Source organism: Chiloscyllium plagiosum, chromosome 29 (genome assembly GCF_004010195.1).
Source record: "Chiloscyllium plagiosum isolate BGI_BamShark_2017 chromosome 29, ASM401019v2, whole genome shotgun sequence".
In the NCBI taxonomy this organism is placed as follows: Eukaryota; Metazoa; Chordata; class Chondrichthyes; order Orectolobiformes; family Hemiscylliidae; genus Chiloscyllium; species Chiloscyllium plagiosum.
The window spans coordinates 20,346,951-20,365,113 of record NC_057738.1 but is presented as its reverse complement, the minus strand read 5'-3'; the positions used below and the strand labels follow the sequence as shown (position 1 = coordinate 20,365,113).

General features: G+C 40.8%; 1 protein-coding gene across 7 annotated transcripts in view; it reads right to left on the bottom strand.

Moving 5' to 3' along the window:
• LOC122564410 (catenin delta-2-like) overlaps positions 1-18,163 on the bottom strand; it is a 1,204,994-nt gene that overhangs the window by 25,559 nt on the left and 1,161,272 nt on the right. For all 7 annotated transcript variants that reach the window (XM_043719228.1, XM_043719230.1, XM_043719231.1 and 4 more), the window contains 2 exons: positions 12,398-12,482; positions 286-412 (listed from right to left, as the gene is read on the bottom strand). In XM_043719228.1, the coding sequence (XP_043575163.1) occupies positions 286-412; positions 12,398-12,482 (212 nt within the window). The remainder of the gene's footprint in view (positions 1-285; positions 413-12,397; positions 12,483-18,163) is intronic.

Genomic DNA, 18,163 nt, shown 5'->3' with positions numbered 1-18,163 from the left:
GTTGTTATGATCCAAAATGGAATGCTTGGAAGGGCAGTGGAAGCAGATTCACTGGTAACTTTAAATTGAGATCTGTACATAAAGGGAAAATATGAAACACTAAGGGGAGGGGCACTAATGGATAGATCTTTCAAAGCGACCTTTGGTTTGTGAGTCAAATAATCTTCCAAGATGTAACATTCTATGATAAGCAATTGGCCATTTTAAGTGTCAAGTTTTGAAAATGGTGATGACTGTATGTCAGAGTGCTTAGCAGCCAGATAACCAAATCACAGTGAGGCTTACCTGAACGATTATTGGGGGACATCCTGACTGGTGATATGGAGGGAGTACGTGAGGAGGAGTAGGGCCTCTGTCTGTCCCGTTCTATTGTGGAAGCTGAGGCCACAAAGTGATATTGAGACCATCCGTCCTGCAAAGCAAAACAATATCAGTGCATTAAATATTATTAGTATGATAGTACAAATGTAGGTAGGGGCAAAGGGTACCCCACGAGCATTCCCAGAAGGTAAGAGGTTATTCGTTAATACAACCAAATAAGATAAAAAGAAAAATGTTTAAAAAGGGGAGAATGCCAGCCAGCATGAAGATTTCAAAATCACACGTGATTATCCGAACATCAAATCTAGCTTCAGTTTTATTATTCAACCTCACAACATGGGAAACCCAATCGCAGCAGATATGAGTAGCAAAATTATCATGTTAAATGAGTGCCATTTTGGGTGGAATTGTGAAGTCATATTGATTACTAAATGAAGGACTGAAGAAATATGAAAGGAGGAAGTAATCATCATGAGAAGATTTAAAGAGCATAAGACCCAGGACTAGGAGTAAGCTGTTCGGCCCCTCGGACCTGCTGTGTCGTTCACTAAGATCATGACTGATCTGATGCTCATTGCTTCCACCTTCCTGCCCCTATAAGGTCCTAATGCTCAGAGGTGCTCACACAAAAAGATAATGAGAGAAATGCTGAATCTTTTTCAACATGCAAGAAACAACAGTCAGTAAGAATGGTATAGCTCCCAGGCAGAGATCAGATCAAGAACTCAAAGCAATATTTTGATTTGATTTGATTTAATTTGATTTATTAGTATGATATGTACCAAGGCACAGTGGAAAGTGTTGTCTTATGTGCTTTACAGGCAGATCATATTGCAGACGTTCATCAGGGTAACAGAACAGAGTGCAGGATACAATATTACAGCTGCTGAGAAAGTACGGTGAGATATCAACATTTACATTAAAGTCCATTCAAAAATCTGATAACAGCGGGGAAGAAGCTGGTCTTTAATCTGTTTATAAATATCAACTATCTGGGAGTTATTACAAGACAGAAAGCTAATTAAAGGGTTCAAACAAGTTTCTCAATGTTGGTTATCAGAGAATGATTACAAAGCACTATTGTAATGGTTCAGGTGAATTCCTCAATCATGACATCAAAATATTTATAGCAATCACTTGAAGACTGTGAGGAGCTGATTCTTGATATTATTCCTGAATAACTGTAAAAGGTATCCCTCCTGGTTTTGGACTCCCCCAACAGAGGAAATAGTTTCTCTCAGCTGCTTTATCAATCCCTCTAATCATCTTCTATACATCACTCAGCTCATTCCTTAATCTGCTGTAGTCAAGGAAATACAAACCCAGTCCATGTCACAACCTGAGCTGGGGCGGGAGGGTTAAGACAGCTGATGAATTTGCTACTCCTCCTCTTCAACAAGTAGCCAGGATTTCTAAACTAATGTGTTCCACTTATTACAGATCACTTGAGACAAAGGTACAAATCTACATTTGGGTCAGCATGATTATAAACATTTAGTGGACCGTCAGTGGTCTGGGATTACGATGGAGTTGAAAGTCATCGGTTTTCTGTTCAATACCACCATACCGTTCTTGTATGGTTCAGTGTCAAAAGATAACTTAAAACTGTACAGGACAAACACCAGCATTAATGAAACTCAAGTTCAGTTGCTCTTAACACTGTAAGCTTATTGAATCCACTTGATCCTGGCTAAAACCTGAGAACACCATCCTAATTCATCAGTTACATGAGGTTAAATTAAATTTGTATTTAATATCAGTGAGGTCAGATTTTCCACCTTCCTGATCTTTTCCTTTGACTCTCTGAGTGGTGTTTGCAGTTTCCTGAGACAATCTGACATTCAACTTTATCAATCACAACCAAGTCACATGCCTTTCCAAATTGACAGACTTGTGCCAAAATGGTATCTTCTTTATTTCTCCATACGGTGTTACAGAAAGGTCAACCATCAATTTATGTGAAATCGGAAGGGCACTAAAGGCCAGCTAGTCTCTAAAGATAAAAGGCTAATATCCTACAGAAACTTTATTGGCAATTGGTTCTGATAAATGTTGATCTTTCTTTACCAAATACCAACTGAGAGCTTTCATGTTCTATTTTGGATCTTCCCCATTTACTGCTACATTCTTGATTTTATGTTGTACCTTAATACTCCACCTGTTAACCACAGTTCTCACCTTTTGAGTCAGAAATGTCAGAGATGGGGAGGAGCAGGAGGGGACGGAGGTACTGGGAGTATGATGAGGGCAAAGCCATGATTGGGAAAGCAGGGGACAGAAGACTAATGTACAGGGTTTAGTGCTGTGAGCATGAGGTCTGTGATCAAGAGATTTGGGGAAAGGACCTCTGGGGCTGGAGTTCTGTGCTGAAGTAAGGAGTCTGCAGTTTATGACTGAAATTTCACAGAATACTTCCTTGAGCAGTCTGTGCGGAGGACATCAGCTCTTTTGGCCCAGGAGATTTAAAGAGCCACGGAGCCTGGGGAATCAGAGCCTCTGTTCAACATGTAGCCTGGGGAAACAGAGCCTCTGTTCACCATGAAGCCGGGGAAACAGAGCCTCTGTTCACTATGTAGTCTGGGGAAACAGAGCCTCTGTTCACCATGTAGCCTGGGGAAACATAGCCTCTGTTCACCATGTAGCCTGGGGAAGATAGTCTCTGTTCACCATGTAGCCTGGGGAAATAGAGCCTCTGTTCACCATGAAGCCTGGGGAAACAGAGCCTCTGTTCACCATGTAGCCTGGGGAAACAGAGCCTCTGTTCACTATGTAGTCTGGGGAATCAGAGCCTCTGTTCACCATTAGCCTGGGGAAACAGAGCCTCTGTTCACCATGAAGCCTGGGGAAACAGAGCCTCTGTTCACCATGTAGCCTGGGGAAACAGAGCCTCTGTTCACCATGTAGCCTGGTGAAAGATAGTCTCTGGTCACCATATAGCCTGGGGAAAGATAGTCTCTGTTCACCATGTAGCCTGGGGAAACATAGCCTCTATTCACCATGTAGCCTGGGAAAGATAGTCTCTGTTCACCATGTAGCCTGGGGAAACAGAGCCTCTGTTCACCATGTAGCCTGGGGAAACAGAGCCTCTGTTCACCATGTAGCCTGGTGAAAGATAGTCTCTGTTCACCATGTAGCCTGGGGAAACATAGCCTCTATTCACCATGTAGCCTGGGAAACATAGCCTCTGTTCACCATGTAGCCTGGGGAAAGATAGTCTCTGGTCACCATGTAGCCTGGGGAAACACAGGCTCTGTTCAGTTACTGGGATTACAGCTGGTCCTTGCCTTCACTTGCTATTAAATTTAGGCCATGGTGTCAATTGATTCCTTCAGACCATGACATTACCAACTTTGATATATTAATTAGTCCCTCACTCGTCTTTAGCAGGAGCCTTGACGTGACCTAAATTTGACACTTTAAATTTAAAAAGGCATGAATGGGGGTTCAACTGCTATTCTAAGATCATTTTTGGTCGGTCAAAATCAAGGCCAATGTCCTGGTGCTTTAGTAGAAAGTAGATTGTAGGAAAGAAAGTTATCCGCCATTGACTGCTGCAGTTGGATGAAAAGGCTTCAGGAGACTTGGATTGAAACAAGCTGTATTGCTATTCCCATGAGAAAGAGCACTTCCCAAAACGTTGACGTCAACCACCTAGAAGGACAAGGAGAGAAGATACATGTTGTAGATTGGTCTGCAGAGAAGTGCCATAAGCAACACTCACTACAATGATCCCATGTGAATGTGTGGACAGAACAGAATCTGAAAGGAGTGAGACCTAACATCAGATCCACCTCAAGGTTTCTGTAACAGTGTCTATCACATCATTGTATTCTGCAAATGGTTGTAAGTGTGCAGTAAACTACGTTTTATGAACTACAAGATACGCTGTAAATGTGCCAACAATCTAGTTTTCCTCAATCATACCAGACCATGTAGTTTCCTTAAAGAGGATAGTAGCAGCAACGTTTACCAGGTGCAGCAGCTCATGCAGATAGGAAGCCAGCGTGCCCACGTGTAACCACCATCACCTCCAGGTTCGGCACAAAGTCACTTCCCATTCATACTTGCTTATGTGCTACTATTCTTTCACTGTCGCTGGATCAAAGTGCTGGAAACCAACATAACAATACATGTGGGAGCATCATCACAGTAAGGACTGCAGCAGTTCAAGAAGGCTGCTTACCATAACTTTTCAATGGCAACTAAGAACAGTCAATAAGTACCATATCGTCCACATTGAGAATGTCGTGCTGGAAAATCACAGCAGGTCAGGCAGCATTCGAGGAGCAGGAGAATCAACGTTTCGGGCATACGCCTTTCATCAGGGATGAATCCTGATGAAGGGCTTATGCCCGAAACGTCAATTCTTCCTGCTCCTCAGATGCTGCCTGACCTGCTGTGCTTTTCCAGCGCCACACACTCTCGACTCGGATCTCCAACATCTGCAGTCCTCATTTTCTCCTCCTCCATAATGTTCGTATCCCAAGAATGAGAGAAGGAAACACTGACTGACAACTAGCTGTGTAGATATCAGTCTAGTGTATCTGCATGCTCGATGTTATACCTACTGTGATGGTTCTGTTGGTTTGTACGGAACATTTCCTTGATTTATTTACTTCCACTTCAATTTTTATGATTAAAACCAGATGTCTGAGGTTTCAAATTAGATTTCATGAGGGGAGAGGATTCTGATATTTTGACATCCAATGGACAAACAGTTGTGTAGACAGAAGCTGCCCATTCTGAACTTTCTCCTAGATTGGCAGTCCTGCTGAACCCATTGAGATTGAATGCTGGTAGACTAAAACTCAGGTATAAGTAAAGGCATAGACATCAGTACATCTTTATTATTATTAATTTGAAAATTAATTTTTGTCAGCAGTTTTAGCATAGAGCTTCTGTCAGTTCAGAGAATTTATTACACAGCGACAATTTTGGGATTAATAAGACTGTTTTGTTTTGGGACTGTGTCTTAAAATTTAAGGTCAATGGAAAGATGTCATGTGACCTGTTCTGCAGTCTGACAGTAAGCCTGGGTGGTTTGATTGTTAGAGATCAAAGGAGGGTTTACATTGTTTTTCTGTGAAGAAGGTGCTTGGGGCAATGGAATCAGCATGTATCTGAACAGTGGAAATGTAGACTCCCAAAATAGTGTTCTGAACGTTGGGTGTTAAAATAATTGTGCTTTACAATGTCCAATTAGTTCAAGATGAAAGAGTTGGGCTCTTAAGGATAGTTAATTAGCATGGCTACCCAGATTTAAGATCTAGTGTGATTCACATTGCCAGGTGGAAGGATACAAAGCAAACCATCATAAAGATCGGATTTCATGCTTTCCTAGAGTATTACAAGGTACCATAGACAGTGTCACGGGTATGACTGGACCTGGGAAAAGGGGAAGCAACCAGAGGCCAAAGCGAGCTTTTATGTTGCACCTTGAAAAAAACTGTGTGGGAGCTCATACCTTGATTGAAATGATAAAGCTGGTGGGGAATTAAAACAAAGTTGGAAGAGTCATCCAGCTTGGGCAACAGGAAGTACCTCTGGGAAAGGAAAATCTCATTGTGAAAGACAGTTTGAGGGAAGAAATGAACATAAACAAACCCTTGGGAGCTAAGAACCACTTTGGGAAAATTCTGGAACAGTGAATCCTACTGCAAGCATAGTGTAATATAACCCGTGAAGTGTATTTCTTTTTGGTTGAGCTAAAAATAAGGGGTAGTATTTCACTTTGCAGATTAAAACATAAATTGCCTGTAAAATAGTGTTGAATTAATAGTGTTTTAGTTACTTGTTAAACCAAATGTCTAAAATTGCCGCAAATAGCTGGCAATTCAAACGGATGGCATGGTGGCTCAGTACTTAACAGGGCTGCCTCAGAATGCCAGGGACCCAGGTCGATTCCAGCCTCAGGCGACTGTCTGCGTGGAGTTTGCACATTCTCCCTGTGTCTGGGTAGATTTCCTCTGGGTTCTCCAGCTTCCTCCCACAATCCAAAGATGCGTCGGTTAGGTGAATTGGCCATGCTAAATTACCCATAGTTTCTAGAGAGGGATATGCAGGCCAGGTGGATTAGAGTTGAGATTGTGGTGCTGGAAAAGCACAGCATGTCAGGCAGCATCCAAGGAACAGGAGAACAGACGTTTTGAGCAAAATCCTTCATCAGAAATCAGCCCTTCATCATTAGGCTAGGTGGATTACCCATGGCAAATGTAGGGTTACCAATATAGGGTGGGGGGGGGGGGGGGGGGGTCTGGGTAGGGATGCTCTTTGGAGGGTTAGTGTAGACTCGATGGGCCAAATGGCTCGCTTCCACACTGTAGGGAATTCAATGATGAATTCAAATTTTTCCTTCAAGGTTATCTGAATCAATGGGAATTGTGACAATTCTAAAAGAGTTTGAATTTGAACTCCAATATCTGCCATCAGTGGTAGAGCTCTCAGCTCTGAGGCAGTAGGTCATAGGGTGAAGTCCCACTCCTGGCAATTGAACACCAATCTAGGTTGACACTCCATTAGTACTGAGGAACTGCCACACGTTTGGATGAAGCATTAAACCAAAGACCATCTCCTCTTTTAGGTGGATGTGAGGCATCCCATGAAAGGGAATTATCTGATATTTATTCTTCAATGAACATAACTAAAACAAATTATCGGGCAATTATCACAAGACTCTTTGTTCTGCACTATTTGACACTGCATTTCCTACATTACTGCATTTCAAGGCACTTAATTGGTCTTAACATCCTCTGAGATGTCCTGAGGTACTGAAAGACATTATGCAAATACAAGTCATTCATTTCTTTACTAGTACAGTGCTACATTTGGAAGGTTGCTTTGACTTTAGGAGATAGTCTAAAATGGGCAATGCTTCAATAAATTCAATACATTATACAATGACTAACTGAAATGATGCCATCTCTATTACACAATAGCAGTCACAATTATCTCCATTTTATGTTGACATTCATTGTCGTGTCTGTAGGGTGTCAGTGCTCATTCCTTACAGGCCTTTGGAACTGACATCACAGAAATATTTGAGGAGCCTGAAGGAATTAAAATTTCACTTATGAAGTACTGTCACGTGTAGACTCCTGGTTTTGAAGAGAATGATTACAAGAAAGGGAACGGACTATACCAATTGTTTGAGTATGTTTACTGCATTCCACTAAAGTAGAATTTACAGGAAATCATTACCACTTAACATTAAGACAAGCCATGGGCTCTTCAAAGCAAACAAAACTTAGTTGACCATTTATTTCACAAGTTAATTTTTTTTTCTAGATCTCATTGCCCTGATAAGTTACAACCTGAATTACTCAGTTTTACCTGCAGGTGGCAGAAAGGATCTTTACAACTCAACTTTTAAAATATTAGATTTTTAGGTTAGATTCCCTACAGTGTGGAAACAGGCTCTTCAGCCCAACCAGTCCACGTCGACCCTCCAAACAGTAACCCACCAAGACCCATTTCCCTCTGACTAATTGACATAACACTATGGGGCAATTTAGCATGGCCAATTCACCTTATCTGCATACCTTTGGACTGTGGGAGGAAACCCACAGACATAGGGAGAATATGCAAACTCCATACAGACAGCTACCCAAGGCTGGAATCAAACCTGGGACCCTGGTGCTGTGAGGCAGCAGTGCTAACCACTGAGCCAATATGCTTGATAGGACTGTATGTGTTATTGCATAGCACACATAACAATACCTTGCTGGACACTGGACACCAATTGTTCAAGATGCAATATTGTAGTGAATATTGTGATCATTTAAAAAGTAATCCAGTAAAAATAATTGGAAGGACAATAACTGGGAAGTTCTATCCAAAGTAAACATGGCTCATTTCCCTTTCTTTTCCCTCCTTGACCTAAGGTTATAGCAGTAAAATTGTGTCTCTTTCATTTTCTTCATATTTGTTTGATCATTATGAATAGAATTAGAACTGGGGAATAATGGCAGGCAGGTCATGTAACAAGACCACCAGGAATACATCCAACCAGAGACAGCAATGCCTGATGCTACATGTATTGTATCATAGAATCCCTACAGTGTGGAAGCAGGTCATTCATCCCATTGAGTCCACACCGACCCCCCCACAAAGAGCACCCAAAACAGACACCCCCCCCACCCTTTAGCTCTGCATTTCTGATGGCCAATCCACCTAGTCTGCACGTCCCTGTGCATTATGGGCAATTTCCCTAACCTGCAGATCTTTGGACTGTGGGAGGAAATGGAGCACTCAGAGGAAACCCACACAGACACGGGGAGAATGTGCAAACTCTACACAGATAGTCACCCGAGGCTGGAATCAAACCCGGGTCCCTGGCGCTGTGAGGCAGCAGTGCGAACTACTGAGTCACTGTGACAGCCTCCTATTGGCAACCGGTAATATTGGATGTCAGTCAGTAGTTGCATCAGTCAAAATGAAAGCCTAATCTGGTTACTGGATTTGGTATAGCGCAGTACTCTGTTGCAACCATCTCCCTTTCTTTGATTGAATCAGACAGCCTATTCGGTTTATAGTGGCAGAGAAAAACTACCAGTGACTTTTCATGAGAAGAGTTCTTATCTTGAACCAGATAAATTTTGTCACATAGTCAACAAGCATGTACAAGTTACATCAGTAAATTATGCATTGTTACTAAAACTGAGGTGGTAGGTTCTTACTCAGAATTCTCAGCTGTTCTGCCTCTCTCTACCCAAGACCTACGACATGTTCAGCTTAATTTAGACTCCAACATTAACTCTCCATTAAGGATTACCTTAGAATCATAGAGATCTCCAGCACAGAAAAAAACCCTTTGGCCCATCAAATTCACATTTTACCTTATCTCACAAGATTGAATCCATAGTCGGAAAATGTCCCAAGGTGTTTCACAGGAATATTACAAATCAAACACAAGCACTAAGAGGAAGGAAGACAAAAAGATTGGTCAAAGGAACAGGTTTAAAAGAGCATCTTTGAGGAGGAGACAAAGGTGAAGAGGTTTCAGGAAGAGAATGCTTAGGGTCTTAGCAGCCAAAGAACAAGCCAGTTGGAGACGTAGATGAAAAACAGGGATAATCAAGTGGTTCTATGTCATCTCCATAGCAACTTCCTGCAGCCTCAACTTCTCTACTTCCCCCAGGAAGTTATGAGCTTTCTTTTTGGTATGGGGCATTACATCATTATTCACAACGTGAGATTTTATTTTGAACACAATTAGCCAAAGAATTTTCCACTGCACCTGCACAAAGAGCACTTAAGGTCTGAACATGCACCTCAGAGAATCAGTGCAACTTACCTCCCCACCTGCCTTTTCAGACAAACAGTTAAAGAGCAACAATCCAAATCAAATTACACTGCTCAATGTTATAAAATCTTCAAGATTCAACTCATGCTGCAATGAAGTCCTTGTACTACATGTATTGCTTATCTCCAGAGGCTGTGAAGCATAGTGGCTCCCTGGGATTCTGCAGCATTATTATGCTCCAGGGAGTCTATTCTATACACGTAAAGTAAGAGTAACGTAAACTATATCTAGAAGTCATTCTATCAGGAACCAGCATTGTCCAATAATGAAGAAACCAAAACAACCGCAAATGCTGGAAATCAGAAACAAAACAGCAATCACTGGAAAAACTCAGCAGGTCTGGCAGCATCCGTGGAGAGAAAGCAGAGTAAATGTTTCAGGTCCAGTTCTGAAGAAGAATTATTGCACCCTGAATATTAACTCTGCTTTTTCTTCATAGATACTGCCAAGACCTGCAGAGATTTTAAAGCAATTTCTGTTTTTGTCCCATAATCACTTTTGTTTCATGATTGATTCATTCTCTTATCTAGTTTTTGTACTTCAGCCATGGTTCAGTGGTAGCAGTCTAATATCTGAGTCAGAGGTTGTGAGTACATTATCTCAGCTGATTCTCCAGTGCAATACTAGGAGAGTACGGCACTGTCAGAGGTGCTGTCTTTCAGATGGATGTTGAACAGAGACCTAATCAAGCAAATATATTTAACGTTTTACACAAACAATTATTACTTGTCTTTAATGATTGTGGTATGGCGACTCTGGGTTGACCTGGTATGTCATATCTCCAGAAGGTCCTGGTGGATATACTGAATAAAATGCAGGGAAAAGGTTACAATGCAAGTTGAAAGCTCATGCACTGGAGATACGCTTACAGTAAATCTGCAAAAGAACATGCATATCATGGGGAGAGTTTAAGGTAGGGGCAAGATAGAGGGGACGAGGAGCTTGCAGAAACAAATAAATGTACACCAGATGCAGAAAGACAGTCAGTGTTTCTATACAATCAGAGAAAGTGGATGAAAAACTTGAAGGAGGAAACAGCAGGGAACAAACTTAAAGGCACAGAATGAGAGACAGGCAGGACAAGTATTTCGAAAATGACAGGTTTATTTTTGCCTGCAAGCAGCATTGCTGAAATCAATCAGTGTTCATCCACTTGCCTTTCTCTCAGAAGGTGATCCCAGGTAAGCTGATAGCTTTTGCAGCTTTTACCCTGAGGCACCAAACAAATTGTTCCTATTACCAACAAGGGCATTTCAATTCCCTTTGCTTTTGGCCACGTCAACAATTCAGTGGTGATCGTGCGACCTACCGAGTTGGGCAATCAAGCAAGCATCCTATACAAGGGGAAAAGTGCTTGAGGATGGTTGGATTGGCTGTTACAGAACTTCCAGCTTCTTGCCTTGTTCCAAAGATTGGCATCACAAGAAGTTGCCATCATTCATGTTCATTCATGTGCTCAAAAAGATGCACAGGCAATTGATATATTACTTTTTTTAACTTTCACACTGAAATATAAAGAACTGAGTAGTGCTGTAATTCATTAGGAAACAGATTCTTTCAGCATTAGGCCATCCCACTCTGTACCAACTGATTCAACCATTCAGATGATATGTTCCACTCTTCTTCCCTTTACTCACAGAGTCATACAGCACGGAAACAGACTCAACTAGTCTGTGCCGACCAGGTTTATTCAAGTGAACTCGTCTACATTTGGCCCAGATCTCTCTAGACTTTTCCTATCCACGTGCCTTTCAAATATTGTAATTGTATTCGCCTCTACCACTTCTTCTGGCAACCCATTCCATATACGCACCACCCTCTGTGTGAAAAAATTGCTCCTCAGGTCCCTTCTAAATCTTTCCCCTCTCACCTTAAACTTATCACCTCGAGTTTTGGACTCCCCTTCCCTGGGGAAAAAAAAATCTTGGCTGTTCGTCTTATTTAAGTCCCTCATGATTTTACAAACCTCTGCAAGCTCACCCTCAGCCTCTAACACAGCAGGGCAAAACCCCCCAACCTTTCCAGATATCTCAATCCCTCCAGTATTGGAAACATCCGCGTAAATCCTTTTCCCACCCTTTTCAGTTTAACAATATCCTTCCCACAGCAGGGCGACCAAAAATGTACACAGTACTTCAAATGTAGACTTACCACCGTCTTGGACAACCATAACGTGATATCCCATCTCCTGTACTCAATGCTCTGACCAATTACGGCAAGCGTGCCAAATTCCTTCTTCACCACCCAGTCTACCTGTGACACGACTTTCAAGGAACTAGTTGATCTGATTTGATTTGATGAGATTTATTTATTGTCACGAGATTTATCACAAATACAGTGAAAAATGTTGTTTAGTGGCAGAGCAATGAGATCCTTAAGTGGCTACTTAACAGTCTCATGTGCCCTACAGGAGAGAAGGATGACCCTCTTCCTGTTATTCCTACCCCAAACCCGATCAAGGGGAGGCAGGAATATGCCATTGTCCCACCATTGCAATCTCCTGTTCAAGATAATAGCCCTGCAATCTTCAAACTCACCTCGGGGAGGGCATTAAATTCTACTCCTTGTGTCTCCTTCCACAGATAATGTCTGACTTCCTGGGTGCTTCCTGCAACCCATTCACATCCTCTTGATGCCACTCATGGTTATTTCAAAGTCAACCACACCCCTATGGCTTTTGTTACCAGCTGCATTCTACCTGCTGCATTCATGTCAAGATTCTTTATCTCTGTTACACATGAAGAGAATAGAAAAGTGAAGAACTAAATGTTTTACCTTCTTATAGAGGCTCCTCAGATCTCGATACTGCCACATACTGTTCAGAACTTGAGATGCTGCCTTCACCACCTTCGGTGAGTGCCTGTTTGTAAAACACCACAGTGCAAGTTAGAAATCACTTTAACCCTTTGGCAGATACAATTAACATGACTGAAAATGTCAAGAAAACAAAAATAGAATTATTTCTCAAGGAAAAGAAGGGAATGAAGCTGATATATTAAGTTGGTATGGATCAGCCTTCTCAATCATTATCTAGCAAGCTTTTTGTTTCAAATTAAGTTTGAAATAAATAAGTCTGAACAAATGGTTTTTAAAGGTTAATGTAGTGTATGATTGATTTTATTCAGCAGTTGGAACTTGAAGATCTGCATATTTATTCTCCGTGAAAAGAAGCAAAATGTGGAACTATTATTCCTTTTTAATGCAGCAGACTAATTTGGATAAATCTGCAATTGATGGGCAAGAATACCAGTGCAGAGATGACTGATGTGAGAATTTAAGGTACTCACAGTCATTAGGCACAAGCTAAAGGGAGGAAACAGAGCTCCACAGTAGATTTTGAACCAGAATTGGTTGGAAACTTATAAACATAAATGTGGCATAAAATCTCCGTGCTTCTTTTTTACATGCAATATGTCAATTTACTCTCAGCTGTCACTTATAATTCAGTGATTATGCTCTCACCTTTGAGCCAGAATGAAGTGGTTTGAAATTTCACTGTTGGGACTCAAGCACATATTTTCGGCAGCCACTCAAATGCAGTCCTGAGGGAGTGATGCACCATTGAAAGTGCTGTTCCTTGGATGCAACATTAAATCAATGGCCCATCAGGCCTCTCAAGTTGACAATCCCAAGACATTATTTCAAAGATGAGCGAAGTGTATTCTTGGAGTCTGGTCAATATTTACCCCTCAATCATCACCAAAACAGATTTTTCAGTTGTTATTTCATTTCTGTTTGTGGGGCCTGGCTATGCATATACAGAATGCCTTGTTTACTATATAACCATTGTAGTATTGACAATGTGTTTTGGTATTACACTTCAATTGCTGAGGTGACAAAAGGTGCTATCTAAATTAAGTCTTTATATCCATTTCCTTCAATGGATTACAGTGAAGTTATCTGTTGCGAACGTGGGAGCAAGATGCTCTTCCTTACTCCCTGTCTCCGACTGTCCAAATGTAGCTGCACAACCCATCCCAACATCTTCAATGATAGAACCAATGGTGTTATCACATCATTCTGAAATGGATACATTGGCACAAAGGGACTAATTAGCACACTTGATTTTAATTCATTAATAAAAATGTCTCTGCTAGCAAGGTTGAGTCATGAAGAGACATTTATTAATCAAATCTAAAATGTTTTAGCAGGTTTTGTGCGCTAGATAATGTTGAAACCTGAGTATTGCTACTGAAGTACAGAGCAGCTCGTGGTCAAACAAATTACTTTGGCAATGCTGAAATATTCAGGTGATAAGTTGGTCGGTTTCTCAGTATTGAAGAATAATAGTCACATACAGAGCACACTAATATTCTTAATGTTTAATTCCTGATTTTCTTCTTGTTCCCTTATATCAAATCACCACTAACACAAATACTCACAAGCTATTCATGTGAAATGTAACTGCTGAACACCAAATACAACAGCATTACAAATGAAATCAATGCTGGGGCATTACCTTGTTCTTTAGTTTTAGATTTTTATCTGCATGTCTTGAGAGGCATAAAACATTGTCTTCCATCTTCTGGTCGATGCAGTGTTTGGATTTGATGAATTTCAGGTTGGATTTTATGACATAGAAAGGAGTTTTAATGAAGAATGAAATACTTGGTTCTTTGGTTGAAATTCATGAAAGGGGACAATTCTACATAGACAGGCTGATTATATCAGTAAGTTTGATTGCGAAGAAAGTGGTGAGGGATTTTGTTGGGATGGGGGAGCCTTTCTTGTCATCAAGATGTACAGGTACCTTAAAAGATACATACCACCCTTCTGCTGCAATTAATGTATATTATGTTTCAGCGTGAATAAACTTTTTCTGCATTTATATTGACAGATTTATTTTACAGGATGAGGGAGAATATTACAAAACTTCTTATACATTCTCTTTGTTCCACACTTTTCACAGGATTTTTACTGGAGGAAATGGACATTCTAATGTATAGTGTGGTTCATGTGATCTAACACTAAATACTGCTCCACCAGCGCTGATTTCATGCACAATTTAAGCAATCAATTATCATTATGACAGATTAAGTTGCATTCTTTAATTTATTCACTGGTTCACAGTTTTGGGATAGTCACATATATGTACAAATTTGCAGAACTGTTGTTTAAAAAGCTGAATGAGGGTTGTAAAATTTTAGGGAAGTCTGCAATCTAAGTATGTGGAAATCTATGTAAGTCAGTATATGTGAATGTATATTGTCAGATCTCGACCCTACCTTCGCAATACTGATTTGCTGTTAACTTTCTTGTCTATGTTTATGAATAGGTCAGTCCATTTTTTGGAGCACTGCTCCCCCACCCCAACAAAACCTCATCAAAGTTTGTCACTCTATCCTAAGCAAATGCCTATTATGTGGCACAGTGGTTAGCGCTGCTACCTCACAGTGCCAGGGACCTGGGTTCAATTCCACCATCGCGCAACTGTCTGTGTCGAGTGTGCACATTCTATCTGTGCCTGCACGGATTTCCTCCGGGTGCTCTGGTTTCTTCCCACAGTCCAAGGATGTGCAGGTTAGGTGGACTAGCCTTGGTAACTGTGGGTTTACAGAGATGGGTGGGTCTGGGTGGACTGTTCCTCGGACAGTTGGTGTGGACTTGATGGGTTGAATGGGCCACACCAAAGGGATTCTATACTATTCTAATGTCTGGAGTTAGAATAGTGACTATTAGTTACTGAGGATATACTGTACAGATATAACTGTGATAAGCTACAGCATCTTCTACAAAGGTGATTTAGAAACCTCCTCAAAAATGTCTGAAAAGAGGTCTGGATGAGTTTCCATTTGTTCATGGGATGTGTGCATCACTGATCAGGCCAGCATTTATTGCCCATCCTTAATTACCCAGATGGAAGTTAAAAGCTAAAAGTGAACCTCATTGCTTTGAATCTGGAGTTATGCCTAGGTTTGACTCGGTAAGGAAGGCAGATTTCCTTCCCTAAACAACATTAATGAACCAGAAGGATTTTTAACATCAGTTGAATATGGTCACATGACTTCAATTAGACAAGCTTTTAATTCCTGATTTATTTTAATTACTGAATTCACATTGCATCATCTTATCATGGTGGGGTTCAAACCCATCTCCCCAAAACATCAGGCTGAGTTTCTGGAATATGAGGCTGGTGATATTACTACCACACCACTGTCTCACTATGTGTGTAGAATGGATACTTGTCATTGGACAGCCTACATCACAACACACAAGTTTTACTTCCATTTACTACATTGGGGAAAGAGCTAAAATTATCTTCTAACTCATTAGTGGTTATTTGAGGCTGTAACACAGGGTCATGATCACACTGAGAGGAGGGGCTGGAGACACGATTTACAGGACACATAAATCTCTGTCATTAAACAGATATCCAACCATGGAAATTATTGATCCAGATTTATCATGGGTATATAAATTCATTTTGAGAGTTCTTTGGGGGCAATGGCAATGTCCTTAGATCTGCAGCCAGGAGGCTTTGATTCCAGTCCCATTTGGTAAATACATCTGAACAGCTTGATGTATAGAAGTTGGGAAGTGATGTTGAGGTTGTACAGGATTTTGGTGAGGTGTCTTCTGGAGTACTGTGCCAAGTTCTGATCGTCTTCTTGTAGAAAATATATTATTAGACTGGAGAGGGTTCAGAAGAGATTTACCAGGATGTTGCCAGGAATGGAGGGTTTGACTTATAAAGTGAGACTGGATAGGCTGGGACTTTTTTCACTGGAGTATAGAAGGTTGAGGGGTGACTTTATAGAGGTTGATAAAATGATCAGTGGTATAGATAAGGTGACTGGCAGGTACCTTTTCCCTAGGGTGGAGGATTTCCAAGACTAGCGGACATATTTTAAGGTGAGTGGAAAAAGATGTAAAGAAGACATCGGGGCAACTGTTTTTACACACAGGCAGGTTAGTGTGTGGAATAAACTTCCAGAGGAAGTGGTGGATTTGGGTACAGTTACAACATTTAAAAGACATTTAGATATAAGTACGAGTAACAAATGTTTGGAGGGATATGAGCCAAGAACAGGCGCATAAGAATAGTTTAATTTGGCATTATGGTCAGCATGGACTGGTTGGACTGAAGGGTCTGTTTCATGCTGTGTGACTCTATTCTTGCGTGATGCTCTATACCTTGACTGAAGTGAGTAAAATAGTAACTGGTGGAAGACTGCCAAACTTAACACTTCTGCTCAAGCTCAAAGCTGGCCATATCTTGAGTGATTTCTCAGTCTGCGAGCTTTTTCTTATCTCTAACACCTTTAACAAAGGCAAATGTTGATAGCTTGGAGCTGCTGGTGTCCCAAGTTCAGAACCAGTCACCTATCCCTGGTGAAATGGCACTGTAGTTCATTCTTATTGGACAGAAGAGACTGGCTGAGCTGCAATTGCCCTGAATTTGAGCCAGTAGCAGAATGGAAGCAAGTCAGTGGTTCTTCAGCTTTTATAATTAATCCCCCAGAAAAAAAAATCATGGTTATGCAGACTAATGCTCATATCTTACAGGTCTTTCAGTCAAAGATTTCTTCATTAGCATAGAATCATAGGTAAGTATAGCTTAGAAAGAAGCCACTCAGATCATGTGGTCTGCATCAGCTTTTTCAAAGTTAGAAATTCAAGGCAACTTAATTCTCATCTTTCAGCAGGAAAGCATCTTCTGTGCAATATATTTCAGACAGTGGACATGAATTAAAATATATTGTTGTGTTTTCCCCTTCCAGAACTAAAAAAAACAAGCTTTAAAACTAACTGTAAATCCTTGATCTCTGTGTATTAATGGCCTGATGTGCTAGTGTTTGGAGTAGTGTGCCATGTAGACCACAGCTTGAGGATGGCCATTAAGTAACTCTGCACTACAGGTAAAATAGAAAAGACACTTTCTGTTCTGTGTGCTGCAAGCCAGCTTCTCTCAAATGGAAATAACAGAAAAGAATTCCAACTAACCTGCAAATTCTATTTATGGCTACATGTGACTTTGTGAGTTATTTGGAATTCTCTTGTGACTGATTTTGAATCTTATCTTGTTTGGATTCACTTCTTATCTATAATCTGTGTGCATGTGTTTCATGTTACAATTTCTTCTAGTGTTTCATAATAAATAAACTCACCCTTTTGTTAATCAAGAAAGTCTGATTAAATTGGCTTCTTTTAAACATAAGTTCATTTGGTCTGGATTACTAGCATACCCAAGAAGGGATCTTTCATAAATTCACTAAATGAGGGGGTAGGTGAAATGAAACAAACATAATTTTCTCTTCGCATAGCTGTGCAGCTCTCCTTTTCAAGTCCATACTTATGCAAGTGGTTGTTAATTTTCCCTACAATTATTGTCACTAAAAGCTTTCCTACCACCAAAACTAAAAACTTACAGGCCTGACATTGAAAGGTTTATCCTGCTCCGCTTTTTGAACAAGAGTGTTTTGTGATCCTCCAGTCCATTGGACCAGTCCTCTCTACCTGAGAGGGATTGGAAGAATGTGATCAACACTTTCATAATTACTACCTTTACTTCCTTCAGCAGCTTATGATGACTGGGTGACT